This window comes from Rhinatrema bivittatum, chromosome 1 (assembly GCF_901001135.1).
Source record: "Rhinatrema bivittatum chromosome 1, aRhiBiv1.1, whole genome shotgun sequence".
NCBI lineage: Eukaryota > Metazoa > Chordata > Amphibia > Gymnophiona > Rhinatrematidae > Rhinatrema > Rhinatrema bivittatum.
In genome coordinates, this window is record NC_042615.1 from 645,537,351 (window position 1) to 645,557,702 (window position 20,352).

A 20,352-nucleotide genomic window follows, 5' to 3' on the forward strand; every position below is an offset into this window, starting at 1 on the left:
GCAAATGTAAGCCGCGTCTGCGAAGTGTTAGGGAAGCATTAGGCCCGCGCAACCCATTTTACGGTATAGAGCGCCTATACAGTAACCTGGGTGCTCGGGCCTAACGCTTCACGGCCACGCTGGTATCTGTCATTTCAAATGTCATTTGAAATGACAGATACCAGGAAGTCGGGATTGACGTCCCCTCTCCCCTCCTCCCGAAGCAAAAAAAAAGTGAAAAAAAAAGTTGCGAGAGAGAGAGGGGAGAGGACGGCAATCCTACGCTCGGCGACTTACTTTTGCAGCCCCCCCTCCGGACATCGTGGCTTCCCCTTTGCCAGTTCCCCTTCCCCTCCTCCCGAAGCAGGGCGCGAAAAGCGCGAAGCGACTTACTTTTGCAGCCCCCTCCGGACATCGGACGACCTCTCCTGCCTCCAGCTGCTCGCGAAGAAGGACGCCTGCACGGCCGCTGAAGACGTGACGTCACATGCCGTGACACCAAACGTCGTGACGTCACGTCTTCAGCGGCCGTGCAGGTGTCCATCTTCGCGAGCAGCAGGAGAGGTCGTCCGATGTCCGGAAGGTGCTACAAAAGGTGAGTCGCTTCGTCGCTTTACACTGCCAGTCCCTTCTTCCCTCCTCCCGAAGCAGGGCGCGAAAAGCCTACCCTTACCCCTGCCTCTAACGCAGAGGTAGGGGTAGGCGGTAAGTTAGCAGGTTAAACGTGGGGCAAAATGGCAGCGATAGTCGGGGCGCGCGTTACAGTATCGGAGGGGAATAGCTAATTCCTTCATTATACAGCTAATTCGTTCATTTACATATTATATACATGCTGCGTGCGGAAAGGGTTATGCGTCTGTTTTAAGAAGCGCTAAGGACGCGTGAAACTGGAGACTGTATCGCTGGATCGCCTTACGCGTCCGAATTGTGCGCTCCCAGCACGTTACAGACGGGAAATATTCAACCGCAGGTTACAGTATCGACCTGTGTATTTGCAGAATCAAAGGCAGGAAAGAAACACTTTTGATTCATTACCGTGTCCTGTCCAATCAACAACTGACCCCAAGGAGATTGACAGCATTGCACACTGTCATGTTTTCAGGACAACATGGGGTTATGGGGGTCCATCTTAATTTCTGTGCCGGAGCCGATTCACTGCTAACTAGACCACTGTTCAGATCCTCTTTACTGCCACTCCATACCTGCCCATGCAGGAGGTATTTGATGCCTCTTTGTCCCCTTCAGCAGCAAAGCCCTCATTCTCACCCCAGACATCTGAGATCCCAAAAACTGTGATCATCCATGCTGAAATCTTGCATCAAAGAAAAAACAGGCAAAATTACCATATCCATGGCGGAGAACTTTCTTGTCAAGGGAAGGCTCAGGTTTTATGTAAATCATTGGTCCAGAGTAACCTCAGACTTATAGGTTCTCAGCCAGGGTTCAAATCCCACTGCCACTTTTTGTGACCTCGAGTAAGTCACTTGCTATCATAATAGCAGTTTATAGATTTTTCTTCTAGGAACTTATCCAAACCTTTTTTAAACCCAGTTACGCTAACTGCTGTAACCACATCCTCTGGCAATGAATTCCAGAGATTGACTGTGCACTGAGTAAAAAAGAATTTTCTTTGATTTGTTTTAAATGAGCAACTTGCTAACTTCATGGAGTGCCCCTTGGTCCTTCTATTATCTGAGAGAGTAAATAACCGATTTAATTAACTTGTTCATGTCCTTTCATGATTTTGTAGACTTCTATCATATCCCCCTCAGTTGCCTCTTCTCCAAACTGAACAGTCCTAATTTCTTAGCCTTTCCTCATAGGGCAGCCGTTCCATGCCCCTTATCATTTTGGTTGCCCTTCTCTGCACTTTCTCCAGTGCAGTTATATCTTTTTTGAGATGCGGTGACCAGAATTGCACACAGTATTCAAGGTGCGGTCTCACCATGGAGAGATACAGAGGAATTATGACATCCTCTTTTATTTGCCATTCCCTTCCTAATAATTCTTAACATTGTCTTTGCTTTTTTGATCGCCACAGCATACTGAGCCAACAATTTCAATGTATTATCCACTATGACGCCTAGATCTCTTTCCTGGGTCGTAACTCCTAAGATAGAACCTAACATTGTATAACTAAAACAAGGGTTATGTTTCCTTATATGCATCACTTTGCACTTGGCCCCATTAAATTTCATCTACCATTTGGAAGCCCAGTCTTGCAAGGTCCTCCTGCAATTCATCACAATCCACTTGAGATTTAACTACTCTGCATAATTTTGTGTCATCCGCAAATTTAATCACTTTACTCATTGTACTCCTTTCCAGATATTAAAAAGCACCGGTTCAAGTACAGATCCCTCCACTGTTTATCTTTTTCCACTGTGAAAACTGACAATTTAATCTTACTCTCTGTTTCCTGTCTTTTAACCAGCCTCTCATGCGGGACTTTGTCGAACGCCTTCTGAAAATCCAAATACATCACATCTATCAGTTTACCTTTATCCACATGTTTATTCACCCCTTCAAAAAAATGTAGAAGATTTGTGAGGCAAGACTTCCCTTGGGTAAATCCATGTTGGCTAAGTCCCATCAAACGATTTCTATCTAAATGTTTTGTTTTTTATTCTTTATAAAAGTCTCCATGATTTTTCCCGGCACTGAAATCAGACTCACCAGTCTATAGTTTCCCGGATCACCCCTGGGGCCCCTTTTAAATATTGGGGTTACATTGGCCATCTTCCAATCTTCAGGTACATTGGTTGATTTTAATGATATGTTACAAATTAATTGAAATAGGTCTGAAATTTTATTTTTTAGTTCTTTCAGAACTCTGGAGTGTATACTATCCGGTCCAGGTGATTTATTGCTCTTCAGTTTGTCACAGGCGTACCACATCTTCCATGTTCACCATGATTTGGTTCAGTTGATCTGAATCATCATCTATGAAAACCTTCTTTGGAACGGGTATCTCTCCAACATCCTCTTCAGTAAAAAGTGAAGCAAAGAAATTGTTTAATCTTTCCACGATAGTCTTATCTTTTCTAAGTTCCCCTTTAACCCTTTGATCATCCAACAATCCAACCAACTCTCTCGCAGGCTTTCTGCTTCAGATATATTTTAAAATAGTTTTATTGTGAGTTTTTGCCTCTGTGGCGACCTTCTTTTCAAATTCTTTCCTAGCCTGTCTTATCAATATCTTACATTTAACTTGCCAGTGCTTATGCTTTATCCGATTTTCTTCTGATGGATCCTTCTTCCAATTTTTTTGACTAAAGTAGCCTCTTTCACCTCACCTTTTTTTTTTTTTTTTTTTTCATTTCTTTATTAAATTTTCATTAAATGTACAACCAGCAGAAAGATTTTACAGAAACAATGAAAGTGAAATCAATTTCAAATTCAGTGCGTCAACAAATCTGTCATCCCTCCCACCCCCCCCCCACCCCCGTCTTAGCGGAGTAATACCTCAAACCAGTGTTCGCCGAGAAGCTTCCTGATAAGTGGCCGTGGTAAGTTGTGTAATTGAGTCTCTCATGGAATGTGGTAGCGGCAACCAATATCTCTTCCAGATCGCCTCACATAAGCTTTGTGCTTTAGTGGACTTGCTTTCCACTGTCATATATTCAAACTGCAGTAGCGTAGTTAAGTAGTTCTTCCAATGGGTCTTTTGTGGTTTATCAACTGAAATCCAATCCGCCATAATAGTTTGTAGACCCGTCAATAACGCTTTGCCCAGAAAAACTTATCGGGCTCTGTAAGAGGCTCCAAAGCTGTACCTTGGGGTCCTTTGGAATGGTTATAGCTAGAATTCGCCCTAGATCTAGCAATATGTCACTCCAGAACTGAGATATCACATTGCATTTCCATAGGCAATGGAAGAGAGAGAGCCTTTCTCTCGTTGACATTTCAAACACCTATCTGAGTCACTTAATTCCGCGGCATACATCCAAGTTCGAGGCATGGACATACAATGAAAGACTTTATACCCCACTTCCCGCAGGCTAACATTTTCAGAATAGACGTAACAGTCTTTTAAAATAGTAACAATTTCTGCTTTGGTCAAAGACAGTTGTGCCCTATGCTCACACTTGTGCTGTATATCTGTCACCACAGCTTGGTTTGGTATACTCCCAAGAAGTTTGGAAAAAGAGGCGCTAGAATTGGATTTACGACCGGAAGGCAGGAAAAAAGTCTGTAGCTCCCTTACTGTGTGGGAATCTGTCCTGCCTCGCAGTATAGTTTGTATATAATGGCGCTTGTAAGTACCCATAAAAATCGTTGGAGGCCAGCCCATACTGGGCTTTCAAGTCCTGGAAACTCTTGATCATATAAGAGCCAGGCTTCAGAAAGTGCTGTATACTTTCCAGGCACAAGGAACACCATGTCTTAAAAACTGGAGAGGCCAAACCCCCTGGAAACTGGGGATTTCCTAAGAAAGTCAAGTAAGGAGTAATAGCACCAGTCATGCCAAGTTTAACCATGCACAAAAATCACCACGCCCCTCTCCCAGATCTTAAAAGCAGGCTCTTTTGATATTGGCCAGGAACTCTAGACCTGGGAAACTGCATAAGATTACCAGGTCTGTACGGAGTGAGCCATTCACATAGAAATTGGTAAGGAATACAAATACTGGTTCCATTCACCCAATCATATACATGTCTGAGGGTACAAGTCAGGTTGTAATCCCTCCTAATTTGGGCAGGTGAAGCCACCTTGTGACCTAGGGTGCATTAAAGTAGAGAGGGGTAGTCTCACCTTGTGGGGGGCCCCAGATATAGGCCCGCGCTATTTGGTGTACCCGGGTAATCTCCGCTTTTGTCATCCACAGTGGTATCTGCTGTAACACATAAAGCCAGCGGGGAAGTTCCATAATCTTTAACAGAAAAATGTTTCCTGTCACCAGTAATGGTAGCGTGGTCCAGGTCCACAACTTGTGTTTCATATTTTTAAGTAGAGGCTCTATATTGACTCTATGCCTCGCTGTCACATCCTTAGTGAGGCATACCCCTAAGTATCTCATCTTGGAATCCACCCACTTTAACGGGAATGTCCCTTCCTAAGTAGATGGATGTAAGGTTCCCATAGCCATAGCTTCAGATTTATCAGTGTTAATTTTTAGACCAGCAAAGGAGCCAAACTGCATCTGATGGAGGAGCACCCTCTGCAGTGAGACTTGGGGACTGGCCAAAAAAACCAAAATGTCGTCTGCAAAAGCAAATACCTTAAAAACTTGCCTTCCCTCCGCATACCTGTGAACCTGGGGGTCTGCCTCAATCTTACGGAGCAAGGGATCTATGGACAATATATATAATAATGGTGACAATGAGCATCCTTGGCGAGTGCCCCTGAACAATCGGAAATCTTCAGAGAATTGCCCATTAGCTAGAATTGCAGATTTAGGGCTGTGATAAAGCATGGCAATGCTCTGCATAATTTCTATGACTGTCTATTTATTTATTTATTTATTTATTTATTTATTTATTTAGAATGTTTTCTATACCGTCGCTGTTATATACCATCACAACGGTTTACATGTAGGCACATATTTAATGTAGGTAAAGTGTACTATAGTACATTCTAACAGGTGCTGTCAAAGGTTTGGTTACAATATATCATTAGACAAAATAATTTTTAGAGAAGTGGGTCATGACCGAGTATACTGAAAGTACTTTTACGGGTAAATTTATCATACATAGTGTTATCAATATGCTAGTTGTGATGTGGGGTTCATAGACTACTCTACTGTATCGTCCTAAGTACTATGTGTCGGTGCTTATCTGCTTATTCCTGAATAATTTCTATTCTCCCGTCTCCTTGTAAAATGCCTGTTTAAAAAGCCATGTTTTTAAACTTTTCTTAAATGCCTTGAGATCACTTTGTAATCTGATCTCTGGAGGCATTGTGTTCCAAATTGTGGGTCCTGCTAATGATAAGGCCCTTTCCCTCACTTGGGTTAGTCTTGCTGTTTTAACTGAAGGGATGGTTAAGAGTGCTTTATTTGCTGATCGAAGACTAACAAATGTTTCAAGGTGCAAGCCTTAGGAATGACTAAGGTCCTGTCTTCAGTCATCATGTTACTCTTACAAATTTATATAATCCCAGCCACTGCTTTTTTGGTTATAGAAGAGAGGTTAAATAATTCTAAACAAACACTGATGAAGGGAAATTGTTGCATATTTTTAATGTTGCCGATTCATAATAGACATTTAAGACATCTGCTCTTTGGAAATAGAGCTAGATATGTCATGTAATAATTGTGCTTCTTGTATTTTAGGAAGAGGTCACATCAGTTAAACTTCTTAATAAAAAAATAAAAGTAGAAAACGAAAATGAAAATGAAGAAAGAACAGAGCCAGAATTGGGTGCAAAGAAAGAGCCTGAAGAAAAGAAAGAGACAAAGGAAAAAGAAAAAAAAGAACTGAAAAAAGAAAAAAAAGAAAGGGAGGATAGAAAGAATGTGAAAGAGAAAGAAGCAAAAGAAAAGAGAGAAAATAGAGTAAAAGAGCTTGGGCAGAGAGAGAGCAAGGAGGAGAAGGTGATTATGCAAGTACATTTCAATTAAAGATTGCATAAACTATAAATTACTGTGTATTCTAATTTCAACAAAGACGGTGAGTTCACTGTATTCTTACACAGGGGTAATGCCATCCGATGGCACTGACACAGACTTTTTTCCAGAACAATATTACAGTTGGCCAATCCATTTTTTAGGGTCTCTGAGGGTTATAACCCAACTCCATTCCCCTTAGGGCCCAATTTTTATAAATTAGGATTGTCTTCATATTTAAAAATAAGTAGAAAGAGTTCTAACCTGCCAAAAAGAGTTGTGCTGCTCTCTTAGCAGTTTTGCTATTTTCATTTTTTAAGACAACCCTTACCTAAAGAATTTCATGTGTGTAAGTACGGTGAACTGCTTGTCTTCAGAGAAAGTAAATTTACTTAACTGCAACAGTGCTTTGAATATAGCAGTTCACCAATCACACAATCCATCCTTATCCCTTCTGAGCTCATTAGCTTAATTACAGAACTGAGGCACATTGAATGATTGTTAGAGTATGGCAACTATTGCACATGCCCAAAGGAGTCTCCCAAGAATTTCCTAGAAAAGTCTGGAAAACATCTCTTTGTCAGTGTCAGATATCACCCATGTGCCATGTGTATAACTGATGAACTGCTGTCTTCAGAAAACACCTGATACAGGTAAGCAACTTTGCTTTATTTCACATTGTTCAGCCTCTCCCATTTTTTATGAACACTGTTGCTCAGAGGTAATCACTTTAATTATTAGCTGTAGTTCTGATGCTGTAATTGGCAACAGGAGCTGCTATGTGTTGGAAATGTTATTCCTTTATTGACCTACTTTTTATATATTGTCAACTGTTTTATTTTTCTTTTGCAGACAAATGAAGTCAAATCTGATAATAAGGAAAAAACTAGGAAATCCATAGCAGCAGAAACTCCTGTTCATATTACTGCAAGTAGTGATCCACTTCCCATCTCAGAGGAATCAGAAGAGCTTGATCAGAAGACATTCAGTGTGGTAATTTACCTGCAATTTTGTTACATATATTTTGTTGTTATAAAAGGTAAGGGAAAAGGCCAATACTGTGGTCCTTTACTGGTACAATATGAACTGCTAGGGAGTTTTCCCGCTGACATTTAAAGCTCTGTGGTTTTTATTAGACTAAAATTGACCACAATTATTGCTAATATAAACCAATTTATTGGAAAATGGAAAAAAAAGATACAAGTAAATTTGTAAACATTTATGTCATCAGCATTCTATCGAACAAAAATATCCTGTGTACCTGCTTTAACTGAAAGCATTAAGTGACTAGGAGATGAGAGAGGCTGATAGTTACTTAAGTTATGAAATCTGTAGTTGAGTGAACCACTTACAGTTGCTTTTGTATTAATAGTGACAGTGTGAAAATGAATAAGGAGAGCTGAATTATATATATTGTGGCCAATAGAACTCATATTTTTTCAAAGCTTGTCAATAAGTGATAGCCATTAGCAGTGCTCCTCTTATTGAACAACTCAGCAACTAAGGAGTCAGCCAGTGATACTCATAGATCCTGAGGTAGAGTCAGTATGTTGTGTTTATTCTTGGAGAATGTTTACTAGTCTGACGATGCTAGCAGCAAGTCCCTGATGATAGCAGTTGCAGGAAAGACCGCAGAGTACCACAAATGGGATTGTGTTGGGGTGTTGAAGATTAGAGCAAGGAAGGAGGTCCAGTCACAGACTGATCATGTGTAACATACAGAAAGGCTTTTGCCTATCCCTTCAGTCCTTACTAGCACCTTGCCACTTTTTTTTATCATTTCATTTTCAGAAAGTTTGCATGCCGTAAACTAGACCATGCTTTTCATACCATACTTTAATTCAACAGATTACTTGCTGATCTTTATAGGACAGCTCACTGAATCAGCCTAAGGAACATTATCGCATTTTGATAAATCTAGGCCTTAGCAACTAGATTTATCAAAATGTGATAATTGTTCCACGAATAATGCCTGCGATAAGAAAAATACTCCGAGAGAGAGACTCTTTATAAGGCTTTCATATCACTATAGGAGGATCAGCTTGTAACTCGAGGTGAGGATTTGGTGGTGGTGTAAGGTTTGGGGGCCAGTTTTACATGCAGAATGAGACGTACAAACAGCACAATAGATCTCAGTGAAGATTTGACGTGATTTGGAGTTAGGAAAGTCAGACAAAGATGAGATTACGTCAGTGTTCTCTCGCCCTAGCTTGATAGTACCTTGGTAGAGAGTCCATTAAGCTAGGGCGCAAGAACTTTGTAAAAATCTCATCTTTATGTGACTTTCCTCACTCCAAATCATGTCAAATCTTCACCGACGGCTACTGTGCTGTTCGTATGTTTCACTCTGCAAGTAAAACTGGCCCCAAAACCCACTACCACCACCAAATCGAGTTACTAGCTGGCCCTTCTATAATAGTATAAATAGTTGACTACTATGTGTGCCACCCGAGAGGCTCTTTCTCTCTCTCTCTCTTTCTTTTGACTCCACTCTACCTTTCCCCTTATCTCTCCCCTTTCCTCTCCCTCTCCCCCTTCCTCACCCTCTCTTTCTACCCTTCCCCATCCCCTATCCCCTCTCCCCTCTCCCCATGCCCAAAAATGTCCAAAACAGAATTTGTGATATTTATCGCAAATCGTGTTTCGGGCATAAGAACATAAGAAATTGCCATGCTGGGTCAGACCAAGGGTCCATCAAGCCCAGCATCCTGTTTCCAACAGAAGCCAAACCAGGCCACAAGAACCTGGCAATTACCCAAACACTAAGAAGTTCCCAAGCTACTGATGCAATTAATAGCAGTGGCTATTCCCTAAGTAAACTTGATTAATAGCCGTTAATGGACTTCTCCTCCAAGAACTTATCCAAACCTTTTTTGAACCCAGCTACACTAACTTCACTAACCACATCCTCTGGCAACGAATTCCAGAGCTTTATTGTGCGTTGAGTGAAAAAGAATTTTCTCCGATTAATCTTAAATGTGCTACTTGCTAACTTCATGGAATGCCCCCTAGTCCTTCTATTATTCGAAAGTATAAATAACCGAGTCACATCTACTCGTTCAAGACCTCTCATGATCTTAAAGACCTCTATCATATCCCCCTCAGCCGTCTCTTCTCCAAGCTGAACAGCCCTAACCTCTTCAGCCTTTCCTCATAGGGGAGCTGTTCCATCCCCTTTATCATTTTGGTTGCCCTTCTCTGTACCTTCTCCATCGCAACTATATCTTACACAGCTTAATGCCAGGAAAAAAGGTGTAGTTATTTCCGGCGTTAAACATGTGCGATAGTGCCCTCATTTTCATTGATCCCACCCAAAACAGTTCCCAATTCTGCCCCTTTGAAAAAATTTGAAAAATTTGCATTCACGCCAGCGTGTTGCGATAACTATCTCATGCATTATGGCATTATTGTGTGCGTTAACAACATAAATCATTCTGTTAAATGACCCTATAAGTCCTTCCTTTCCTCTTCATCCAAACACATGAGGCCAGAAGCATGGATTTATGCCTTCCAATCAACAGATGAAGACAGAGACTAACAGGCTTACTGTTGTCAGCCTATATAGGCTCTTGTGCTGACCTGAACCTAAATGGCTTTACATGTTGCAGATGTTACCTATATAGTTAACTAAAAGAAAGACTGGAGAGTTAAATTATTTTCTAAGACTTTAGTTTTTGTGAGGCAAACCAAAGGCCTTGAGCCGCATTGAATTCCATGATTCAACCCATATTCCAAGGAGGTTTGCATTGTCCAAATATGCAAGAATATAATGTAGCATGTTTACAGAGACATATTAAGGATTGGATTTTTGAGTCGCATATCCTCTAGCCATATGATTTCTTACAGACCTGGGTATTTCCAATTTCTCTAATGAACATGTTACAAGTTAAAGGCTGAGAGTTACCACCTACATTTTTAAAAAATACTGTGGTGTTAGCATGTCGGAAAGCCTGGCAGTATACAGTATATGTCACAACATAAATAGCCCTCTTATAATAAGAACATAAGATATGCCATACTGGGTCAGACAAAACTAGGTCAGAGATAGCTGAACAGCTCTAACCACTATAGCCTTTCCTCATGGGGGAGCCGTTCGTGCCCTTTATCAATTTGGTTGCCCGTATCTGTGCTTTCTCCAATGCAACTATATTTTTTTTCAGATGTGGCAACCAGAATTGTGCACAGTGTTCAAGATATAGTCTTACCGTGGAGCGATACAGAGCCATTATGACAACATCCGTTTTATTTGTCATTCCCTTCCTAAAATTCCTAACATTCTGTTTGCTTTTTTGACCGCCATAGCACACTGAGCCAACAAGTTCAGTGTATTATCGACTATGACACCCACATCTTTTTCCTGTGTCGTAACTCCTAATATGGAACCTAACATCATGGAACTACAGCATGGGTTATTTTTCCCTATATCAATCACCTTGCACTTCTCCACATATTTCATTTGAAATATGGATGCCCAATCTTCCAGTCTCACAAGGTCCTCCTGCATTTTACTACAATCCACAATTTTATGTCATCTGCAAATTTTATCACCTCGCTCTTCATACCCCTTTCCAGATAATTTATAAATATATTTACATGCATTGATCCAGGTACAGATCCCTGAGGCACTCCACTGTTTACCTTTTTCCAGAAGACATTTGATAAAGTCCCTTGTAAAAGGCTTCTAAGAAAACTAAAAAGTCATGGGATAGGAGCGATGTCCTTTTGTGGATTGCAAACTGGTTAAAAGACAGGAAACAGAGAGTAGGATTAAATGGTCAGTTTTCACAGTGGAAAAAGGTAAACAGTGAAGTGCTTCAGGGATCTGTACTTGGACTGGTGCTTTTCAATATATTTATAAATGATCTGGAAAGATATATTACAAATGAGGTGATTACCGGCATGGTTAAAAGGGGAGGTGAAAGAAGCTATTTTAGCCAAAAGATCTTCATTCAAAAATTGGAAGAAGGATCCAACAGAGTGAGGTAATCAAATTTTCAGATGACACAAAATTGTTCAGAGTAGTTAAATCACAAGCAGATTGTGATAAATTGCAGGAAGACCTTGTGAGACTGGAAAATTTGGCAACCAATGGCAGATGAAATTTAATGTGGATAAGTGCAAGGTGATGCATATAGGAAAAAATAACCCATGCTATAATTACACAATGTTGGGTTCCATATTAGGTGCTACAACCCAAGAAAGAGATCTAGGCGTCATAGTGGATAACACATTGAAATCGTCTGTTCAGTGTGCTGCGGCAGTCAAAAAAGCAAACAGAATGTTGGGAATTATTAGAAAGGGAATGGTGAATAAAATGGAAAATATCATAATGCCTCTGTATCGCTCCATGGTGAGACTGTACCTTGAATACTGTGTACAATTCTGGTCGCTGCATCTCAAAAAAGATATAATTGCGATGGAGAAGGTACAGAGAAGGGCGACCAAAATAATAAGGGGAATGGAACAGCTCCCCTATGAGGAAAGACTAAAGAGGTTAGGACTTTTCAGCTTGGAGAAGAGACGGCTGAGTGGGGATATGATAGAGATGTTTAAAATCATGAGAGGTCTAGAACGGGTAGATGTGAATCGGTTATTTACTATTTCGGATAGTAGAAAGACTAGGGGGGCACTCCATGAAGTTAGTCTGGGGCACATTTAAAACTAATTGGAGAAAGTTCTTTTTTACTCAACGCACAATTAAACTCTGGAATTTGTTGCCAGAGGGTGTGGTTAGTGCAGTTAGTATAGCTGTGTTTAAAAAAGGATTGAATAAGTTCTTGGAGGAGAAGTCCAATACCTGCTATTAAGTTCACTTAGAGAATAGCCACTGTCATTAGCAATGGTAACATGGAATTGACTTAATTTTTGGGTACTTGCCAGGTTCTTATGGCCTGGATTGGCCACTGTTGGAAACAGGATGCTGGGCTTGATAGACCCTTGGTCTGACCCAGTATGGCTTTTTCTTATGTTCTTATGTTCAAATTTGCAGATGACAAAAAATTATTCAGAGTAGTTAAATCACATGCAGATTGTGATAAATTGCAAAAGGACCTTCCAAGACTGCAAGATTGGGCGTCCAAATGACAGATGAAATTTTTTTTTTTTTTTAAATTTATTTAGGCGTTTTATATGCCATCATTCCAAATGTAGATCACAAGAACCGCATACATAAACATATTCATGGTCAATGATCACACATTGTGAGTTAGCGTTCACCTTCTAGTTCAACACTGCAATGTAAACATATTCTCGCTCAAAATCATAAGTATTTTAGGAAGTTACACTAGTTATTGTATATTCTAGTTCATATTTATGCATTTTCTATTTTAGTTCATATTTGTGCGTATTCATGGTCGACTTAACAGGAATACAAGATCATTCATTATTATTGCTCACTCCAATAACATCAATATGCATCACATTATTCATTACTTATTGCTCGCTCTATTAACATTAGTTTACATCACATCATTCATTGCTTATTGTTCCCTCCATTAACATCTCTGGTACTGATGTAGTTGTTATTGGTCTTTTATGTTAAATCGTATGCTTTTCTGAAGAGCCATGTTTTCAGTTCACACTCGAAGTTCTTTCTGTTATTTGATGTATTGATTCTGGAAGGGGAGTTCCATGACTTGTGGCCTTCTGTTGAAAACATTTGATCTCTTATTTGCGTTAGGTATGTTTTCCCAAGTTGAAGGTACGATAAGCAGTCCTTTGTTTTGTGATCTTAGGTCTCTCTGTGGTTAATGGTGTTGATGATCATTGAATATTAGAGATAAAACTTTATAGTGAATTCTGGATTGTATTGAAAGCCAGTGCAGTTCAATCAGCAAGGGGGCAATGTGTTCAAATTTCCTTGCTCCTAGTAAGAGTCTTGCAGAGGCATTTTGAAGTAGCTGTAGTGGCTTTAGTAGACTCGATGTTAGGCCTAGTAGAAGAGAGTTGCAGTAGTCCAAGTCTGAAAATATTAGGGTTTGTAAGATAGTACGTTAGCTAGAAATGTTAACAAAGGTTTCAGTCGATATAATATTCTTAGTTTGGAGTACCCTGTTTTGATTAATTTGCTTATATGCTTTTTCATAGTGAAGTTTTCATCAATCTGAATTCCCAAGTCACGTACTTGATCTGAGGGAGTAATATTAGTGATTCCTAGATCTAGGGTTGGAGGTTTGATTACACTGGTAAACAAATTTCTGAGAACATTTTGTTTCCTCCACAACCTTCAGTGAAACAGGTAGATTTTAACAAGCTGAACACAAATATGCATTTATTATGTCTGTATCACGTATCGTTTGCCAGAAAAGTGTGATATACATTAAGCATTGTTACTTGTCTGTAGCGGCATAAGCTATAATGGCAATGTTGGCACTAGAAAACAAAACTAAAAATGTTTTGCCGCAGATTTTCATTTGTAATCACTGTCCGACGCTTCGCAGATGAGAGTCCAACAATAGACACCCAGCATGGAGGGGTTCCATTTGCCTTGATACCGTTTCTCCATTTTGACAATGTCTTGATGAAACCTTTCACCATGTTAGTCACTCATTGCGCCAAGGTTGTCTGGGAAGAAGTCCAAGTGGGAATGAAGAAGTCCAAGTGAGAATGAAGAAAACATGCAATGACATGTTGCACTTCATCAGTTTGTATGCCTGAAGCACATTTTCAACCTGTTCGACATAGTCTGCTGCCTTATAGTTGCCTAGAAAGTTACTAACAACATTCTTGAAGGCTGTCCATGCAACATGTTCTGTACAAGTTATGTCCAGGCTGCACACAGATGATATCCATCACAGATTATTGCAAGTCCTGTTATCAACATATGAATTATGATCATGTTATTGCTCACTATAGTATCTGAAGCTGGATATTACCAAGGGCCATTTAGATCTGAAAGATGAAACTCCTGTCTCACCTTAAAATTGTGAAGAAGCAGAAGCACTATGGAGGCTCAGATGTGCCTAAGAAGGCATCAGCTCCTTCACACTGAATCCTATGGATTGGCCCCGAATACGAGACAGGTCTCGTCATTCCAGTTATGAACGCTGAAGCAAAGAGCCAAAGAGAAATGTTGCCAAGGGATAATCGGAGAGGTTATATCAGTACTGATATTTTTGATGTATGGCTATGAGAGTTAGGAGTTGCTACCATGTTCTCTCCTGCTCTCTAAGCACATGGAGAACTCTACCTCCCATCCAGCATCCTCACTGCCATGATCTCCAGAGGTCCAGATTTGAGATTTTGGATCATCTCAAGACACCTAAAAGAAAGTCAGTCTTTTAAGCCCCAATGCTTCTTCAGATTGTCAATCCTCAAAGAGGAACTTTGGAGAAAAATAGCAGAGGCAATCACTCAATACATGAAAAGTGTCAGGCAGTGTGTGTCAACTGGTTCAATTCTACTTGAAGTGTCAAATGACCTGCCTACTGCTGTATCCCCCTGTGCAACAGAGCATCTTGAGTCCATCATTGAGCATCTAGGTTAGATGTTGATGCCAAGCATAATGAGCCATGGTCGAATTGTCTCTAAGAAGGAAGTCTGTTTGGACGATCATCAGTGGCCAATTCAGATGCTTCAAGAGTTGTCCATCAGTGCCAAAAAATGAGTTACTCTAGGATCGGCACACATTCATGGTGGGACAGACACACTTATGCGGGGCTTTCTAAACTTGTCATTTCTGTGCTTTTGTATAGACTCAGAGTTGTTCATCTGTGGTATGAAAAAACATACAATGAAATAGCATGTCTACTGGATATTTAGTTATCTTAAGTTACTTCAGCAGGAACTCTGTTTGTTCCCCCCCCCCCCCCCCCTTAAACTGGACCAGTATAGAAACAAATGTATTACTGGTTCTTCTTTCTCTCTCCCTGTAGTAAAGACTTTTCTATTTGTGTCAAATTTCGTTTTTGTAGAGGTAAGAGATATTCTTGAATTAGGGGCCTGTGTATTAAAGGTTTTCTTCTATTATGTGTCTATGGGGAAATGCTTTTAGTACATGTAAAAAAACATGTAAAGGCACTAGCTGTGAATTGCTTTTAGTCTGTTTTATTACTTTTCCAAAGGAAACTTCCAGAAAGTATGCTTTTAAGAGCTGCAAAGAGAGATCTGGTATTTCCTTTGGCTTAGAATAGTGCTGCCCCAGCCTGTGTAAATATCACAGCAAAGGTGGTTTACGGTTTATACTTCATCCTTCTTAAATTATTTTTCCTCATTTTACAGTGCAAAGAGAGAATGAGGCCTGTCAAAGCAGCACTGAAACAACTGGATAGACCAGAAAAGGGACTTTCAGAGAGGGAACAGCTGGAGCACACTCGACAGTGCTTGATCAAAATTGGAGATCACATCACAGAGTGTTTAAAAGAATACTCCAATCCTGAACAAATTAAACAGTGGAGAAAGTAAGTAGTGAAACTTTTTTCACAGGTGATATACTAGATAGAGACGTGGTCCTGGAATAGCAATTGTGGCTCGTTTCTGACAACTTCCACGTCTCTTGGTGTATCCTAAGACTTTACAAGCAACATTTAAAGAAGGGAAGAAAACAAATGACCCGGTACTCCTAAAGAAAGATTTGTATGTCTGTACAGTGATTACATAAACATGATTTTATTACTTCTGATCATCTTCAGTAGGCATTTTGTATAATGTAGTTTTTTATTAAACCACCTGGTGGCGACTTATCTTTTGTGTTAGATGTTTATAACTATTGGGAAGAATGTAAATCTATACTGCAATGATTTGTATATATTGAGAACACAACTGATACTGCAAATCTTGCAATGAAATGTTAAATGATTTGAATTTTTGAGTTTTGTTAGATTAAAAATTAGTAGTATGGAATCAATTATCATATAAATCAAAATATAACCCACAGCCCACAAAAAGGAGATTCACAAGAAAAGGTTTCAGAAGTTGTCCTGTAACTATTAATGGTAGTCCTATAGTGTTTGCTAGATTATTTTGTCAGGTGATATGCTTAATGTATTATGATAATAACTGCATAAATACATTTAAAAAAAACCTCAGTGCTGTATGTAATTTCCTTTTAGTCATTGACCATTTTTATATTTGGCTTAATTGTACATTTTTAATGTAGAAGTTAATTTGAGAGTATCATTATTAGTTTTATGCTTTTTTAAACACATTGGGGATAATTTTCAAAAGGATTTACATGCTTAAAATTCACTTTACGCATGTAAGTGGGCTTTTGAAAATTGCTACAATATATGCCATTGAATTAATTGGTTTTATATGCATAAGTGCACTTTAAGCATGTAAATGGGCTTTTGAAAATTGCTATGAAAGTATGGTTACATTTAAATGGGTAACTCCTATGAAAATGGCCTCCATAGTGTCCAGCCAAGGGAGAAAAGTTCTCTTCCATTTAAAACACACTTAAAGTCCATCAGATGTCTGTCCATCACTACTTTTTGTTCCTTGTAATGAAATCTATCTATATATAATATCAGTTTATTATGTGTCTAGTTGTACTTTCGGAAGTCTTGAAAATGTGCCAGAAGGGTATGCTTAATCAGTACTTTTTCTCTTAGAAATCTGTGGATTTTTGTGTCAAAATTCACAGAATTTGATGCAAGAAAGCTACACAAACTGTACAAACATGCAATCAAAAAGCGTCAAGAAACTCAGGTAATGAAAATAATTTTCTTTAGAATTAAATCAAGCTAATAGCTAAGAGGCCAAAATTCAAAAGTCTAGAACAAATAACTTGTCCAGCTAAATATAGACTAAATCTTAACTGGATAATGGCTTATTCTGCTACCTTTTAGCAGGATAAGCAAGAGTAATATTTAAACTTGCATTTAGCCAGATAACTAGTGAGTTATCTGGATAAATGACTTTGAATATTGACCTCTAAAGGATTAAATATTTAGCATGCTGTAATCTGACAAGTAAATGTAATTGTTTAAGAAAACAATTGGGAGATTTTACAAAGATTTGTCACTTGTGTATTTAAATGTTAAATGTTTCTTGTATATTTGTTAACTCTGTTTCATAACTGTTATTATGACCAATATATGTACATTTTTTTATTCTTGAATAGCACAATGACCAGAATATTGGCAGCAGTGTCAACACTCATATCATTAGAAATTCAGGTAAGATATTCATGTAATAAAAATATTTGCATAGTAGGTTTCTTTAAGAAATATGTGACCCATCTTGTATTCAGATCATGATCTCTTGATATCTGGTGATTATAATTGGTATAATGAAATACATAGGAGCATGCTGACTATGCAGACAAATTGTAGGGGATTGTTCTTTCTTGAGATTGCTTCTCCAAACCAGAAGCCCAAGATGATTTTGGTTAAAGAAATATGTTTTTGCCTCTTCTGTTTTTATACTATATTTCAAGGACGAGGGGTCATGATATGAAGTTAGAGGGAAGAAGGTTCAGAGAAAACAGAAAATATTTCTTTACTTAGATGGTGGTAGATGCCTGGAATAACCTACCAGCAGAGGTGGTGAAAACCAGAACTGAGATAGAATCCAAATACACTAAGGACAGATATACAGGACTGGTGGTAGGAATAGGGCTGGGAGATTGCAGTTTTGCAAACTATTCACCCTTCAGTCCCTTGAGAGCAAAGTTGTAATAAGGAGAAAACAAGGTTAGAGTAAAAGAAATACAATTGAGCGACACCACAGGTTAGAGCAGCGGTTCTCAACCGGTGTGTCGCGGCACACCAGTGTGTCGCCAAGCACCGGCAGGTGTGTCGCGCACTTCCTGGTCTCCCGCTCTTCCCTCCCTCTACTCGCCCCAGAGAGACGCGCACAGTTCTTCAACTAACACTGCTGCTGTTCCTGCCCGTGCTATCGGCACTTTCAAGCTCAGAGTGGAACGGCAGCAGTGTTTGTGGAAGCCAGCAGCATGGCAGGGCGGGCTTTGTCCCGCCCCTGCGGCCCGGAAGAGGAAATTATATTTACCAGGCTCGCAGGAAGAAGAAAGAGCCATGCTGCCGCTGTCAAATTAATGTCCCAAGTCTCCCCCCCACGGTAAAAGGTAGCAATCAGCTGTTTGTCTGTGCTGCGATCATCGCGACGCAGTACAGTCAGCTGAGAATGTGGTCGTGGCAATTTCCTGCCGCGCAGCTGATTGAGAAATCCGTCGATTAGCTGCCTCGGGTCTGCGGCGTTTAACTTTTTTTTTTTTTTTTTTTATATGGTCCCGCTGATGTCAGCAGGTTTAGGGCCTAAATCGTAAGCCCCCCCAATGCTTTCTGCAGTTCTCCTCCCTCATCGTAGTAGCACTAGGCTCAGAAACTCATGTCCGCTCCAGCCCTTCCCCTCGGGAACACTTCCTGCCTCTCTTCAGGCTGCGATCAACTGGCTCCTGCACCCTGCACCCTCCGTACCACGTGAACTTCCCCTGGCTCCTGTAGCTAGAATCGCGGCCTTTCTGCTCTTCGCCAGTCACTCACCCGTGCAACCAACAATGGCGCACATAGAGAGACGGTCACTGACTCCCGCAGCCCTTGCACATCATGGCTACTCGACGGATTTCCCAAATAGCCACATGGCAGGAAATCCCCGCGGCCACATTCTCAGCTGACTGCTCTGTGCTGCGATGATCACAACACAGACAAACAGCTGAGTGCTGCCTTCTTACCGCTGCGGGGCCGGAGGAGTCACCCCTGCTGCAGTTCTCAACTTGTCACAACTGCTTTAATAGCAGAATACCAGCTGCTTTGTGCAATAGCTGCCATGTGGGGTGGGGGGTGAGTGAGAGAGACAGAGAGTGCCTGCATGTGTGTAAGTATGTGAGAGAATGTGTGTGATTGACACTGTGTGCCTAAGAAAAAAAAATGTGTGAAAGCAAGAGTCTGCTCAGGGAGGTGACTGGTGTGTGTGTGAGAGAGAGATTGGTAAGGTAGGCGACTGGTGTATATGAGTGAATGAGATCAGTCAGGGGTGTGACTGGTGTGTATGTGTGTGTGTGAGAGAGAAAGATTGGTTAGGGAGGTGACTGGTGTGTATGTGACACTGTGTGTGAGACAGACAAGTCATGGACCCTAAGGAAGAGGAACGTCAGAACAGAGCTTCACCAGCCATTGCTGCTGCTTCTGGTGTGTGCTAAGGCCTACAAGGGAAAGGAGTAGGAAAGTTGCCAGTGAGGGTAAGTAAAGGTGGCTTTTTAAGTTTATCTTTCTTGATTGACTGCCATTTTAATTATTGGGTATTATGTGATTTGTCTGCTGTTTGAAATATTTTATTGGTGTTTAGGGAATTTTTTAATAATTTTGTAAGTTTTTAATGATCAGATATTATTCTATTTATCAGCTGTTTTATATTTATTATTCTAGTTTTAGAATTATTATTTTATATTACTTGAGAAATGTATAAATAGAAATGTGGAGACAAAAACTGAATTGGAAACAGCAAGAAGCCAGACTGAGTGTATGCAGTGCAACAATGGGAAAACAAAATCATTAAATTGATGGTCACTTTATTCTGTATTTGGTGATGGTCTATCTGTGTTCTGCATGTGTGACCCAGGTAAAGGTATTCTGCAAGCTTGTAGTTTCTGTGTAGGGATCTATAACAGCTTGGCTTGTTCTGGTTTTCCTCATAGGCGGTGTATTGGTGTTTAGGGCCTGGTTAAATGTTTGTAATGTTGTCTTTTCATAGATAGGGTTGGTACTGTTCGAATGAGTTCCGTAATGCAGATGTAACTTTTTGCGCATTAGTTTGTGTACATTATTGCAGATCCTGGGAGTCTATTAGGTGCTATATTTCTGTTTCCATTTCTTCAGTTTTGCACTGCATGCAGAGTAGCTTTTTTGGATCTCCATTCCAGTTTGTCT

General features: G+C 40.1%; 1 protein-coding gene across 2 annotated transcripts in view; it reads left to right on the forward strand.

Moving 5' to 3' along the window:
- Positions 1-20,352, forward strand: part of CHD1 (chromodomain helicase DNA binding protein 1) — a 330,081-nt gene that overhangs the window by 279,147 nt on the left and 30,582 nt on the right. For both annotated transcript variants that reach the window (XM_029572713.1, XM_029572721.1), the window contains exons 31-35: positions 6,254-6,514; positions 7,379-7,519; positions 15,746-15,924; positions 17,077-17,173; positions 17,589-17,643. In XM_029572713.1, the coding sequence (XP_029428573.1) occupies positions 6,254-6,514; positions 7,379-7,519; positions 15,746-15,924; positions 17,077-17,173; positions 17,589-17,643 (733 nt within the window). The remainder of the gene's footprint in view (positions 1-6,253; positions 6,515-7,378; positions 7,520-15,745; positions 15,925-17,076; positions 17,174-17,588; positions 17,644-20,352) is intronic.